The sequence below is a fragment of the Neophocaena asiaeorientalis genome, unplaced genomic scaffold, assembly GCF_003031525.2.
Source record: "Neophocaena asiaeorientalis asiaeorientalis breed wild unplaced genomic scaffold, Neophocaena_asiaeorientalis_V1.1 scaffold364, whole genome shotgun sequence".
Lineage (NCBI taxonomy): Eukaryota > Metazoa > Chordata > Mammalia > Artiodactyla > Phocoenidae > Neophocaena > Neophocaena asiaeorientalis.
Genome location: NW_020172457.1, coordinates 2,480,342 through 2,495,013, shown reverse-complemented (window position 1 = coordinate 2,495,013; position 14,672 = coordinate 2,480,342). Strand labels below are relative to the sequence as shown.

Here is a 14,672-nt window from a genome sequence, read left to right as displayed (position 1 = left end):
ACTGCTCTCTATTTTAGAAATTTCCTCTGTCACCCATCATCTACATCATTTGATTCAACCTATGAATTTCTTGGGACCATAAAATGATATTAAGCACATTGTAGTATATACAGTTGGGAACAAATTGTTTGAACACTGAACCTACCATGTGTGGGACCTTGAGCAAAACACATCCCCCTAAGCCCCTCACGAGTCTCCATTTCCTCATCTGTGTTAGGTAATAATATTACAGGGGTATTATTAGGATTAAGTGAATACAAACACCAGTTTCCTAGTCAATGTTTAATAAATATCAGTCCCCTTCCCCCCTCTTAACCTTCTTTTTACTCCCTGTGTAATACATTACGCCTGTCTTAATTATATAACATTAGGCTATTCAGGAATAAAATATAATTGAGCATTGAAATATAGGCAAGCCATTTACTTATAGTGGGAATAACTAATTTGTTTCTATTTGGAAGATTGTCTGCTACAAATAACATCTTAATCAATATACTTTTTCAGCACTTTATTGAAACATGGATTCCTCAGTGAGCAAACTCTATGCAAAATACAACTGCTTGGTCCTGTGTGGTTTGTACTTAGAATTCAATTGGTCTAAAAGAGATATTCTTTATCATTTGTTGTTTGTTCATTTGCTTATTCATGTATTTTTAAATTTTTTAATTATTTTTTTAAACATCTTTATTGGAGTACAATTGCTTTACAATGGTGTGTTAGTTTCTGCTTTATAACAAAGTGAATCAGCTGTACATATACATATATCCCCGTATCTCCTCCCTCTTGTGTCTCCCTCCCACCCTCCCTATCCCACCCCTCTCGGTGGTCACAAAGCACCGAGCTGATCTCCCTGTGCTATGCAGCTGCTTCCCACTAGCTATCTATTTTACATTTGGTAGTATATGTAAGTCCATGCCACTCTCTCACTTTGTCCCAGCTTCATGTATTTTTTTAAGAAGTATAGTTGATTTACAATATTGTGTTAGTTGCAGGCATATAGCAAAGTGATTCAGTTACATACATATGTATTGAGATTATTTTCCATTATAGGTTATTATAATATATTGAATATAGTTCGCTGTGATATCCATGCTTATTCATATATTTATTTAATAAACATTTGCCAAGTGCTTATGATGTGCCAGAAATTATTCTAGGCACAAGAGTTACATCTATGAACAACATTATGTGAAAAGTATTGTTGATAATAATTACACACTCGGTAAGAGTTGAGTCCAAAAGATGATCCTTTCCTCAAAGGGGCTTGTTGCCTGGATTTTCTTCCCAGATCCAATAGCTGTAGAATATCATCACCAATCCTGATTTGCTTGACTTGTCTGTAATAGTAAGTCATTTGAGGGTAAGAATAAGTATTTTGTCTTCTTCTTCTTCTTTTTTTAAAATTTATTTATTTTTATTTATTTACTTTTAGTTGCATTGGGTCTTTGTTGCTGTGTGCAGGCTTTCTCTAGTTGTGGTGAGTGGGGGCTACTCTTCATTGCAGTGCGCAGGCTTCTCATTGCGGTGGCTTCTCTTGTTGCGGAGCACAGGCTCTAGGTGCGAGGGCTTCAGTAGTTGTGGCTCGTGGGCTTTAGAGCTCAGGCTCAGTAGTTGTGGCGCACGGGCCTAGTTGCTCAGTGGCATGTCGGATCCTCCTGGACCAGGACTTGGACCCGCATCCCCTGCATTGGCAGGCAGATTCTTAACCACTGTGCCACCAAGGAAGTCCTGTATGTATTTTCATAATCCTTAGAAAGTATTTGTGAAGCAGAATATTTGCTATAGAAAAGTTCACCTTCCAGCCATAAAAATGAATGAAATAATGCCATTTGCAGCAACATGGATGGACCTAGAGATTAGCATACTAAGTGAAGTAAGTCAGACAAAGACAAATATCATATGATGTCACTTATATGTAGAATCTTTAAAAAGTATGCAAATGAACTTATTTACAAATCAGAAATAGACTCACCAACAGAGAAAACAAACTTATGGTTACCAAAGGGGATAGTGGGGGTGAGGGGCAAGGGGATAAATTAGGAGTTTGGGATTAACAGATACACATTACTATGTATAAAATAGGTAAACGGCAAGGACGTACTGTATAGCACAAGGGACTATACTCAGCTTGTAATAACCTATAATAGAAAAGAATCTGAAAAAGAATATATATATATATAACTGAATCACTTTGTACACTTCAAACTAACACAACATTGTAAATTATTTATACTTTAATCAAAAAAAAGTTCACCTTCACTGTGGTTCTTTTTTATGTGGAAAACCATAATTCAAAGGGCCACGTACCGCAGTGTTCACTGCAGCACTATTTACAATAGCCAGGACATGGAAGCCACCTAAGTGTCCATCGACAGGTGAATGGATAAAGAAGATGTGGCACATATATTCAATGGAGTATTACTCGGCCATAAAAGGAAACGAAATTGGACTTCCCTGGTGGCACAGTGGTTAAGAATCTGCCTGCCAATGCAGGAGACACGGGTTCAAGCCCTGGTCCTGGAAGACCCCACATGCCATGGAACAACTAAGCCCAAGCCCTGGTCCTGGAAGACCCCACATGCCGTGGAACAACTAAGCCCATGTGCCACAGTTACTGAGCCTGTGCTCTAGAGCCCGCGAGCCACAACTGCTGAAGCCTGTGCACCTAGAGCCCATGCTCCACAACAAGAGAAGCCACTGCAATGAGAAGCCCGCGCACCGCAACAAAGAGTAGCCCCCGCTCTCCGCAACTAGAGAAAGCCCGCGCACAGCAACAAAGACCCAACGCAACCAAAAATAAATAAAATTGATTTAAAAAAAGAAAAAGAAATGAAATTGAGTTATTTGTAGTGAGGTGGTTGGACCTAGAGACTGTCATACAGAGTGAAGTAAGAGAAAAACAAATACCGTATGCTAACAAATATACATGGAATCTAAAAAAAAAAAGGTTCTAAGGAACCTAGGGACAGGACAGGAATAAAGACACAGATGTAGAGAATGGACTTGAGGACACAGGGAGGGGGATAGGTAAGCTGGGACGAAGTGAGAGAGTGGCATGAACATATATACACTACCAAATGTAAAATAGCTAGCTAGTGGGAAGCAGCCACATAGCTCAAGGAGATCAGCTCCGTGCTTTGTGACCACCTAGAGGGGTGAGATAGGGAGGGTGAGAGGGAAACGCAAGAGGGAGGGGATATGGGGATATATGTATATGTATAGCTGATTCATTTGTTATACAGCAGAAACTAACATACCATTGTAAAGCAATTATACTCCAATAAAGATGTTAAAAAAAGAAAGTTCACCTTCACTGTGGTTCTTTTTTATGTGGAAAGGCCAACTTTACATCCAGAACACATTAAAAATGTCAGATGAGGCATACTGCTTTCTGTGGTTCAACAAAAGTGGCCATCAAATTCTATACTATTTTCATCTAAGCTCTTGGCACAGAGCATGCGTAATTTTAACATTTATACATTTAATATTGATTTTTTTAACTGAAAAATTAAGAGAAAGACTAATTCCCTGTTGTCAGGCTCTAAGTATTCTCAGCAATTTTAAAAAATTTCACTGCAATTCTATTGACCCTAAAATAAGACAAAAGTGTTTTAATTGGTCTCACTAATGATATTGACTAGTATGTTGTTGCCTAAAGTAGCAAGTATAACATTTTTTGAATTTGAATCTTTTGTTTTTTCAGTTTATGTGCCAATGATATGTGTGTGTGTGTGTGTGTGTGAGAGAGAGAGAGAGAGAGAGAGTGTGTGTGATCATTTAGATTCTTAACTGCTTGGTAATTCTAAAGGGAAAAAGTAGACAGTCATTTACTTGAGATGTACCATGTGTCACATTCTGTACTGAATGCCCTGGCGTACGTTATCTTACCTAAACATCACCACAAGTCTCTGAAAGAGTTTATTGCAATCTGTGTTTCATAAATGGGAAAGTTGAGACTCAGAGAATTTAAATATTTTTATCATACTTATACTACTAATAAGTAGAGATCCGAGGTCTGACCCAAATCTTTTTCATTCTTCCCACTGTACGGTATGTAGTCCTCTCAGGGAGAACATTTCTTTCTGATCCTTTGGGTTTTTTTGTGTGTTATATGAACATGACTGTTAATTATAAACTCCATCAAATTCTAGCTGGGAAAAATCAAGGAATATATATAAGTTTAGGAGCTAATGACTTATAAGTAAATAAATTCTAAAAGAAGGATCTAGCCTGTGCGCACTAAGATGCTGTCATCCCCGCAGTCACTGGGTGGCCCTGGTGCCTTTTGCCAGTCACCTGAGGGAGCCCGTCAGCCATTGTGCTCCTTGTTAGGACCAGGAAATATGACTGGAGCATTTTGTCCCCTCCTTTCTGAACAACATATATTCTACTTGTAATATGGCTGTCAGTTCCCCTTTCTTTCCAGCCATCCATCATCCTTCAGCATTTTCTCTGGTGCCTGTCACCTGGCCTGGGACAGCAGGGATTACTGTGAGCATAATGAATGAAGGGGAGGGAGCTGCACCGGCCCATTCCCTGCTCTTCTCAGGACTGAGCAACATGTTCCCTAAGAACATTCATGACGGCAGCTCCCAGATTACTTGATTAACGGAAGGCGTGTGAGGAGGGGCGAGTTTTGTTTCTCATGCAGAATATTGAAAAGCTAGAATAAACCTCAGAGGATGGAGACTCGCAGACCATACAGTCTTTGGCCATGACCTTTACTTGTGGTCCTGACAGCTTTATTTTCAAGAACTATTTTCACTGGGTTGGTGCTGTTTATTAGTTATTTAGTTAGCTAGATTTGGACTTGTAGTCTGTGAAGAGGGAATCGCATCAAATGCAGTGTTGATGGCACTTGGTAACGGGCTTGGAAAAGCATTTCTCATGCAGAATATTGAAAAGCTAGAATAAACCTCAGAGGATGGAGACTCGCAGACCATACAGTCTTTGGCCATGACCTTTACTTGTGGTCCTGACAGCTTTATTTTCAAGAACTATTTTCACTGGGTTGGTGCTGTTTATTAGTAATTTAGTTAGCTAGATTTGGACTTGTAGTCTGTGAAGAGGAAATCACATCGAATGCAGTGTTGCATTTGATGCAACCTCTACAAGGTTCCTGTAGATGGAATTTTGGTTGTAGGTTGAGGTAGGAAGGGGAATTTTTCTTTTCTTTTTAATAAGTATGCCCAATCTTTACTTTTTTTTTTTTTTTTGCGGTACGCGGGCCTCTCACTGTTGTGGCCTCTCCCGTTGTGGAGCACAGGCTCCGGACGCGCAGGCTCAGCGGCCATGGCTCACGGGCCCAGCCGCTCCGCGGCATGTGGGATCTTCCCGGACCGGGGCACGAACCCGTGTCCCCTGCATCGGCAGGCGGACTCTCAACCACTGCGCCACCAGGGAAGCCCCAATCTTTACTTCTTAATTAGTTTAACCGTACTGTGTGAATCGGTAATAGCCTTTATGTAGCTAACACAGATTTAGAACAAATGAAGCTATTAGTTTCTAGCTTGATGCGTTGTCATCGTGCCTTTATTTTCACAGCCAAATCTTCCTCCCACTGACATTTCTAGTGGCTGTTTTGCCTTCTTTTTGGTATTTTGCATCTTTAGTTTTTGTTATCTGTGTTTCCCATGTGATTGTCATCAACAAAAGTTGACGAAGCACATCTACTAGCTGTAAGCCTTTAGGGATGCAGAGAGCATTGCTGACATTTGTTAGGTTCTTGGCAGTTCACCAAGGACTTGCACATATAGTTTCTCATCTAATTCTAATAACATTCTACTGAGTTAGGTCATCGTTTCTTCCTTCATTCATTCACCAAATATATATTTTTTAATAAGTACTTTCTGGGATGTTACATTCCAAGTGGGGAGGTGGTTACATAAGAACTAGAAAACAAGTGACAGTAAGAGAAAAGACCTATGTTAAGGTTATGTGGTTTATTTTATAAAGTCACTGTTAGTGGAGTTTTGGACATTGGGAGAGGGGCACTTGACAGTTTAGGTGTAGACCTGGGCCCTAAAGGAATGGTAGGAGGGGAGAGGTCTCCCCAGATGGAGCCCAGTGTGGACCAAGGCATTGAGGTGGTCATACATACAGTGTGTTCAGTGTGCATGAAGATGCGAGTTTGGAGCTGGGGTAGTCAGGCCTGTATTTAATTATTGAGTATCTAAAATCAGAAAACACCAGAACTTTTAGAAACCATTAGAGATCATGCAGTCCAACTCATATCTGTCCTTTAAAGATGTGCTCATATTGAGTAGATAAAGTACCTTATTTTTTGTGTGTAGATTTGTGTATTTTGTGGGAAATCATTTATGTTGTTCCTGGAGTGCAGAATATAACCTGATTTCTTCGACACGTGCACGTTGCCTTGGTGATTCAATTCTGACTCGATTTTACGATCTTAGGAAGAGAAGTGTTAGTAAAGAAGTTATTTTTATTCTTTATTTTTTGTTTGTAACCACACCATGTGACCTTTTGAGGAAGATTTTTATTAAAGGAGTAGTGCCTGTTGTAGTGTTGATGCTCTCCTCTCGCTTTCCTTTTAACTGAGTAAAAACCACTGACTTAGCAGAACACATATCTCCAATGCAAATATAATAATACAAGAGGATTTTTTTCCAAATGAGAACAAACAGCTCATGATTTTGAATCTAGAGCTGTACATGCCATTACAGTTTCTGTTTTTCTTAAGAAAATACATCCTTTGATTAGTTGGTGGAAACGACTGAGCCAAGTGGGATTTGTCTAGACTCTGATGCCTCTGGGAAGTCTTGACGATCCAGGCTATGGATTTCTAAAGCTTCACATGTTTTTATCAGTCAATTTCCAAGATACCTCAGAGACCATTAAGGCAGATAATATATCAGGTGAGATTTATGTTTGGTATCATGCAGAGAACTATAATTAAAAAGAAACTTTAATTTAGCAAAAATAAGTGCAGTAAGTGTAGATTGTTAGGGTTTTGAGAAAGTCTATTAAATAGCATCTACCTTTCCTGTCAGAGTTCTGACACTATTATGAAATAATGTAAGTAAGTAAATGGAAGATGAAATACCACTTTTATGTTGATATAAGCTAGACTGAAAGATGTAGCCTAGTTAAGAGAGCCAGATGAGTTTGCTGACTGAAAATCAAAATTAGACAAATTTACTTACTTATAGAAGGTACTGGACTACTTCATCCTTCTCTGACAAGGTAGGACCTTCATTGCTGAACTTGGTGAGACAATGCTGACTTTGTATAGGCATTCTGGTTTCTAAAGTGGAATAAGGGGGCTACTGAGCTCTGCATGCCCAGCTATTTCTTCTCAATGTTACCAAAGGAGTTAGTTCACTTCCCTTGAGTGGGTAAAAGATGGACAGAGGCCAGGGATTACTTTAATTGAGCTTCATCCTAATGCATAGAAACATGAAGGGGGGGGCGGGGGAACATTTCTCCCAACACCCCAGGACGTACATTTGTCACATTCTAAACTCTGAAATTAGGATATATCTTAGATCAGTGACATCTTAATGGCTGTCGGCCGGAAGATAGTCATAATGAGTTGTTTTTGCCTCAGTTCGTGTGAGCTGAGTGGTTATTCTTCACATCATGACCCTTCAGTATTTCAATTAGTGAACCTCTTAAGGACCATTTGACGAAAGAGTATTAATCTTGGTGGTTGTAAGAACACCTTCTCTTTAAACCTTCTAATAGTATCAAGAACATGTCGACACTAAACCTTGCAGAATTGGTATCAGCAGCTTGGAGTAAAATACTGGATGTACTCCTTCAAGAAATCCACTTAGTGAAATTGTTCAGAAAACAAAGATAGTGACAACTCTGAGCCATTCAGAAGAGCTGGACTCTGAATATTAAATAGTTTTAAGAATACCTTAACCAACTCACTTTTCTTAGGTTTCCTTATTATATGTGTATGAGAGATTTTGGCTAAATACCTCTTTATCTTAAAAACCTTAATAAATCCTTACACTTACCTATTTATGAATTATTTAACCTAGTTCTGTATATTTAAACTGTAAAGAACTTTCCAATAAGAGAAAAAAAAAGATTCCAAATAATAAGGAAGCATTGTATACTGTAGTTAGCAGGATTTTTTTTTCTTAGTGTTACTTAAAACAGTAGTGTATCTTACAATTAGTGAGGTCTTAGATTTGATGAAATATGCTTGGTTAGGTTCATGTGGGCCTCTGCTGCAACCTTTCGAGCCCTAGACAAGCCTGAATGGCACTTCTTCTTCCTAACCCTGAAGTTTTTTTTGTTTTTTTGTTTTTTTTGTGTTACGCGGGCCTCTCACTGCTGTGACCTCTCCCGTTGCGGAGCACAGGCTCCGGACGCGCAGGCTCAGCGGCCATGGCTCACGGGTCCAGCCGCTCCGCGGCATGTGGGATCTTCCCGGACCGGGGCACAAACCCGTGTCCCCCTGCATCGGCAGGCAGACTCTCAACCACTGCGCCACCAGGGAAGCCCTCCCCTGAAGTTTTCACGCTGTACAAGGTTGACAGTGGTGATAAGAGATCAAAATTTTAACCGTAACTGGGTTGTACCCTTGCATTGTTTCTTTACATATACAGTTATTCTTAACTGTGCTTCCATGTTCTCACTCCAGAGTGAAAATGCGAATCCATTGCTTATTTAATGAGAAAGACTGAATCAAGTCATTCAAAATAAAATAATTTTGTAAATATTAAAGGCAGCTGTTTTCAAAGGATCTTCCCTGTGATAGTGTAACATACATCTGATAGGCTTATTTCTTTGCAAAAGTTCTGATAAGCTAATGTCTCTTTTATTTTTTTTCTGAAAGGGGGTCCTGATGACAACTTAATTGAAGGTGGAGGAACAAAATTTGTCTGCAAACCTGGAGCCAGAAATATTACTGTCATATTCCATCCATTATTAAGGTAAGTCAAATCCTATGTACTTACTGAAGATCAATATTTTCATTATTTATGCTAATGTACTGAATGCCAGTAGGTCAGTCAGCATTGAAACAAGTCATAAAAAGAACTTTTTCCATTTTATAGGACCTCACAATCAAAGTTCGTCAATAGAAAATTAATGTCAACCCTACTAAGTAGCTACTTGGTCTCAGGAGTAATTCTTCATAGATACATTTATTTGATTTTCTTTCTTAACTACTCCCTGTCCCTGTCCTGTTCCTTGTCACTATCCCTTAACTATTTCAGGGGTTGGCAAACTATGGCCCACAGGAGAAATCTAGCCTGTCCCTTGTTTTTCTAAATAAATTTTTATTGCCAGAGTCAGGCTCATCCATTTATGTATTGCCCATAACAGTTTGGGGGCTCTATTTGCAGAGTTGAATATTTGCAGCAGAATCCATATGCCTCACACAGCCTAAAATATTTACTTACTGGCCCTTTACAGGAAAAAAGAGCAGCACCATGATCTGTCTGTTTTAAACTAATGACTCAGATATCCTTTGAGAACTGGCAGGTCTCTGAACAAATATGATTTACAAAAACTGAAAGGCATTATATCAATCAAATATGTGGTTTTATATATTGAAGGATAAAACTTGTTAGTGATGAGAATGAAATCTATTAAAATGCTCAGTTTGTTGTGATACTGTGATTTAAGAAAATAAGAATCTGTGATACTTCCATTTAAAAACCTTCTAAGCCCTAAATACCTTTAAAAAGGTACTTTTGCGGGGGGGCGCAGGGAAGGGGTGTGGTTATTCAGTGGATCTCAAGTTTCAGTTTTATAAGATGAGAAAGTCCTACAGATGTTACACAATAATGTGCATGTAGTTCACACTTCTGTACTGCACACCTGAAAAAGGTTAAGAAATGGTAAATTACATGTGTGTGTTTCTTTTAATTTATTCATTATGGCTGCGTTGGGTCTTTGTTGCTGCACGCGGGCTTTCTCTAGTTGCGGCGAGCAGGGGCTACTCTTAGTTGCGGTGCGCGGGCTTCTCATTGTGGTGGCTTCTCTTGTTGTGGAGCACAGACTCTAGGCTCATGAGCTCAGCAGTTGTGGCACGCGGGCTCTAGAGCACAGGCTCAGTAGTTGTGGTGCACAGGCTCATTTGCTCCACAGCATGTGGGATCTTCCCCGACCAGGGCTCGAACCCATGTCCCCTGCATTGGCAGGCGGATTCTTAATCACTGCACCACCAGGGAAGCCCAAATTACATGTTACATGTTTTTGAGTACAACAAAAAAGGGTACTTTGGGGACATAGATATACAATATAATATTAATTAATTGATTTATAATTAATTAATCACCTAGGTAGATAGATTAATATTAATTCATCTACCTAGGTAGATAGATTGATAGGTAGATAGCGTGCGTGTGTGTTTTTGATTATTGGAGTTAGCGTGAATGTCATAGAGTGAAGTAATTCTGTATTTCTTTTCCGAATATTTTTTATCCTTGAGAAATGCACAAAAGTTGGCCCACCCATGTCAGTTTGATGTGTGCATTGGCATTTGGCAGAATATTATTCTGAGTGTTCACAGGTATGTGATATTTTTATACCGATACATGTTTGTACTTAACGAGCTAAAGCTTATATAGACATTTTGAAAGATGCTGGTGATTAGACAGTCTAGCAAATAACATTGTAGGTCATACATTATTCACGCATGGGAGGAAATTTTGCTGTCTTATCGCATTTTTATGACACAATGTTTTTTTCCTTGTCCTCAGAATTATGAAAAATATTGCTATCTTTTCAAACTGTTTGACCTGTGAAGGCCTGTGAAGCACTTGAGTGGCGGTGTATTTAGATTTCAAACCCCACGTTTGAGTCACTGCTTTGGAATTTATATAATAAATGTTAGATGCTTTTAGTCTTCAAACTAAGTAACGTTTGGAGATTATAAATTTTTTTTCTAAGCTTTCTCTTACTTTTGTATTTTCAAAATATGTTGTGTGATACATGCCTGAACACTGATTGCAAGTAACTGGTAATTTTATATTAATGGAGTAAATTGGAGGGTCAGTCACGGTTCCAGCCAACATGTCAATGCACATTTCAGCAACAATGTGAAGAGAGGTAAGAGAAGCCAGTCTAGTTAGCAGAAAAGGGTAGGCCGGTCCTTATGAGAAACAGTAGGAAGAACTGAAAATCTTAGTGAAAAACAGAGGATTTGATATCTAATTTCAAATATATGTGCCACTTAAAAGAAGTAAAGTGGTTTTGTTTTTTTCTAAATCTGGATTAGAGCTAGTTAGTTGGTTGGATGGTAGAGAGATTTGACTGTACATAATGAGAATTTTCTAATGAGTCAGGCAATTCAAAAATAGGGAAGTTTTCCTTGGAAGACAGTATCGTTCCTAGAGATGCTTAATCAAAAGATGCAGTTAACAAGATGCTGAATTGTGAGGTCAACATTCTTTAAATACATGATTGGAATTCTTTGTAATATATTCTGCAGCTTGGGTTCCTTTTTTATGTTTCAGTTTAGTGCTCATGGTTATCACTGACCAGGTCAAGGCCTAGCTGACCAAGGCTGTGTCATTACAGCTTTGGCTTTCTTCTTTCCGACAGAGTAAGGGAGACACTCAGACCATGACTGTACGTAGAGCAATTATTAGAATCTCTACAATGGAGTTCCTTCTACTGTCTGTCTTTTTTTCTTCTCTGCTCCTGTTTTTGTATTTTCCTTTTTTTTTTTTCCTTGTGCCAGTAACTGGTACATGTGATTATAAGTTAACCCTTACAGTGACTCTTAAGGCAAAAAGAAGGCATGCTTGCTTCTTTCTGCTGTAAAGCTAATATGGGACTAAAACTATATTTTCAAGTAAACCTAAAATCATCATGACTGCTGCCATGATTTTGACCTAGATTTAAGCTGATATTCTAGTTGCAGATTTTCTTCTCATTATCAATTACATTTTCTAATGGTCAATTAAAATGATTGGAAGCGTACATATGAAAGACTGTAGAGGAGATTCTTTTCAGAGCAAAATGTTTACATAATTGGTGTGTTGCTTTTTATGTATTCTGAACATGTATTTGTCTTGGACTGCAGTAGCCAATATATGCTTATTCAGCGTTCAGTGAAATATGTTTCCATCCAGCTGGAGGCCCATTTACATCTGATTTTGAAACCTAAATTGATAATGTAATTTGGTATCAAAAATAACATAGGAATACCTAGAGGAAAAACGTGGTCTCTCCCTTTAATAACTTATATTCCTTCTGGGTGTTGGCTATACACTGTTTCTCTGTATTTTATCTTACCCTTCCCTTTGCTTCTCAGAAAACACCCCCTCCCCGCGTCCATTTTGTTCTCTTATTTCTGCTTTGCATACTTTGTTACAGGGCTCTTGCTTGGTCATTATCAACTTTCTTACATTCAGTAATTGTCATTTGAACATTTAATTATTAATACTGCCTACTATTTTTTTTTAAACACGTCGTACAGCAAGTGAAATATTTTCCATTTCATGGTCAAGAAACCCTTTTAATTTTCCTTTTGTCGTTAAAAACAAACAAACAAACAAAAAGAAGCCTCAAACTAAGCACAGTAATTTTTTGAGACTTTATTATTTAATAAGTGAGAGAGGAGTGTTCTTTGATTCAAGCAAGAGAAGCAAGAACAACAGATTTAAAGAATCAAGGTGGAAGTACCATAAGAGAAGGTTTAATGTTTAATTACCTTAATTTAATGTTTTGGTAAGAGCATTGGTTTTGAACTTGGAAATGCTGGGTTTGCCCTTTCTTTTCTTTTGCAATTGAAATAGATACTGGAGTTTTTGATGTCCTTGAGTGAGTAGTTTTCAGTACTTCTGGGAGAATTTTAATTACTTAGTGATTATTATTATTAAACTCATTGAGTATTCTTTAAAGCCTATTCCTGTAAGCTATCACCTTGTAAATGGGTAAGAAAGTATTTGACACATAGCAAGAAGAAAAAAGTGTAATGCCAGAAAGTCTCTAGGATATTGCTCCTTAGTGAAAGAATATTGAAGTATTTTACTTAATTGGGCTCTATGAATTCAAAATCTGTAAATATTTTGAAAGCTAATCTTCTTTTTTTTTTTTCTTTTTCATTCTTATTGGGATATGACATACTGAGTTGGCCGAAAAGGTCATTCAGGTTTTTCTGAACATCTTACAGAAAAACCAGAACTAACTTTTCGGCCGACCTAATACATTAATGTGTCTAAATCCTTACATGTATATTTTCATATACTTGTATGCATTTTTACATATGTGTCCCAAAAGGTAACCATGACCCAGGTCAATATATGAAACACTGATATAGATCATTTGCGGTGCCCCAGAAGATTTCCTCCTATTGACAGTTGATAGCCATCCCTCATAGGTAGTCATTGTTCTTATTTCTTTGGTTGTAGGTAGATGGGTTTTGCTTGAACTTCATCTGAATGGAATACTACAATACGTCCTCTTTGGTGTCTGGCTTCTTCGGTGTAACATTATGTCTGTGTCAGTTACCGTGTTTTTGGAAGTAGTAGCAGTAGTTGGTTTCTTTATGTCAGTCACTGTACCAGTATACCACTGAAATTTGCAGTTATAAAAACACAATATTTAATTACTGTTTTGGAGTAAATGAGAACTTTTTAGGATTTTATGGTCCGAAGACCTGCTTACAATTTAAACTCCTTCAAAACAACTTTTCAAGAAATCTTTTGCTTGCCTATCTTGTGGGACCAAGGAGCCACCCACGCAAGTAAGAGATTGTGGGGACAGCTGGGGCGTGGTCTAGCTAGGTGGGCTAGGTGGTGAGCCAGGGTGCCCAGAAGCCAGACTACTTAGATAATGAATATATACTGTGTCCTTGGAAGTAAAAGCCTGGGAAGATAAAATTAATTGACTCTGTATTTCCCAGACTTTGGGATTTATGAATCAGTCAGTGAAAAAATAATTAGAACCAACATAATTTGCCAGTTTTAATAAAGAACAAGAATTTCAACACTAAGAAAAGTAAAATTCATATAACCCAGAATTAAGAATTATCTTTCTCACAGAAAGATAGTTGGCAACTTAAGTCAACATTCTCAGGCAAATATTAATACGTAGGAATATCACAGCAAGCAATGAGCAGGCTGAGGCCCAGCTGAGAGGCTCTACCATAATTGTAGAGAGGAGGTAAATCATGTGGTTCTGGTCCATAACGGACAGTCAGTAAAAATGTTTTGAGCAAATGAGTCATTGGCAAGTGCGTAGGCAGGTTTTAAAAGCACAAAGTAAACTTGATCGATATTAAGTATTCTTTTAGTAGGTCTTGGAGTCTTGCATTTTAATTCTTGCTTATTAAAAGATACGTGTTTTTAACCTCTTTATACTATCTTGCGCTTATTGTTAATTACCGTTTTTCATGGCCTTCACTTTAGCTACTCGGTTATTAGAATATAGTATATTCTGTCCAGTCACGTTTGTCATAGCCACTCTGTTTTCTGAGTTTTTGCTTGGGTTGCTGGCATCAGCAAAGCCATCAATATCTCATTTGCGTATTTTATTTATTTTTTAAATGTCAGAGTGGAAATAAGGATGGCAAAGAAAATTGTATGAAAAGAGGCTACTAAATCGATTCTTTAAAGTGAAATTAGAAATGCTGAGCGGGTTTGATAGAGGTGCATCAGTGCTCAAAAATGCATCTGAGTGAATCTACACTTCTTTCTTATTTTGAAGCTTTCAAGAAAATTGAAATGAGGATTTCACTG

At 38.1% G+C, this 14,672-nt stretch overlaps 1 protein-coding gene across 1 annotated transcript in view; it reads left to right on the top strand.

The window, feature by feature from the left end:
* EXOC4 (exocyst complex component 4) overlaps positions 1 to 14,672 on the top strand; it is a 793,839-nt gene that overhangs the window by 366,163 nt on the left and 413,004 nt on the right. Inside the window, exon 10 of the mRNA XM_024737973.1 lies at positions 8,813 to 8,909. Within this exon, the coding sequence (XP_024593741.1) occupies positions 8,813 to 8,909 (97 nt within the window). The remainder of the gene's footprint in view (positions 1 to 8,812; positions 8,910 to 14,672) is intronic.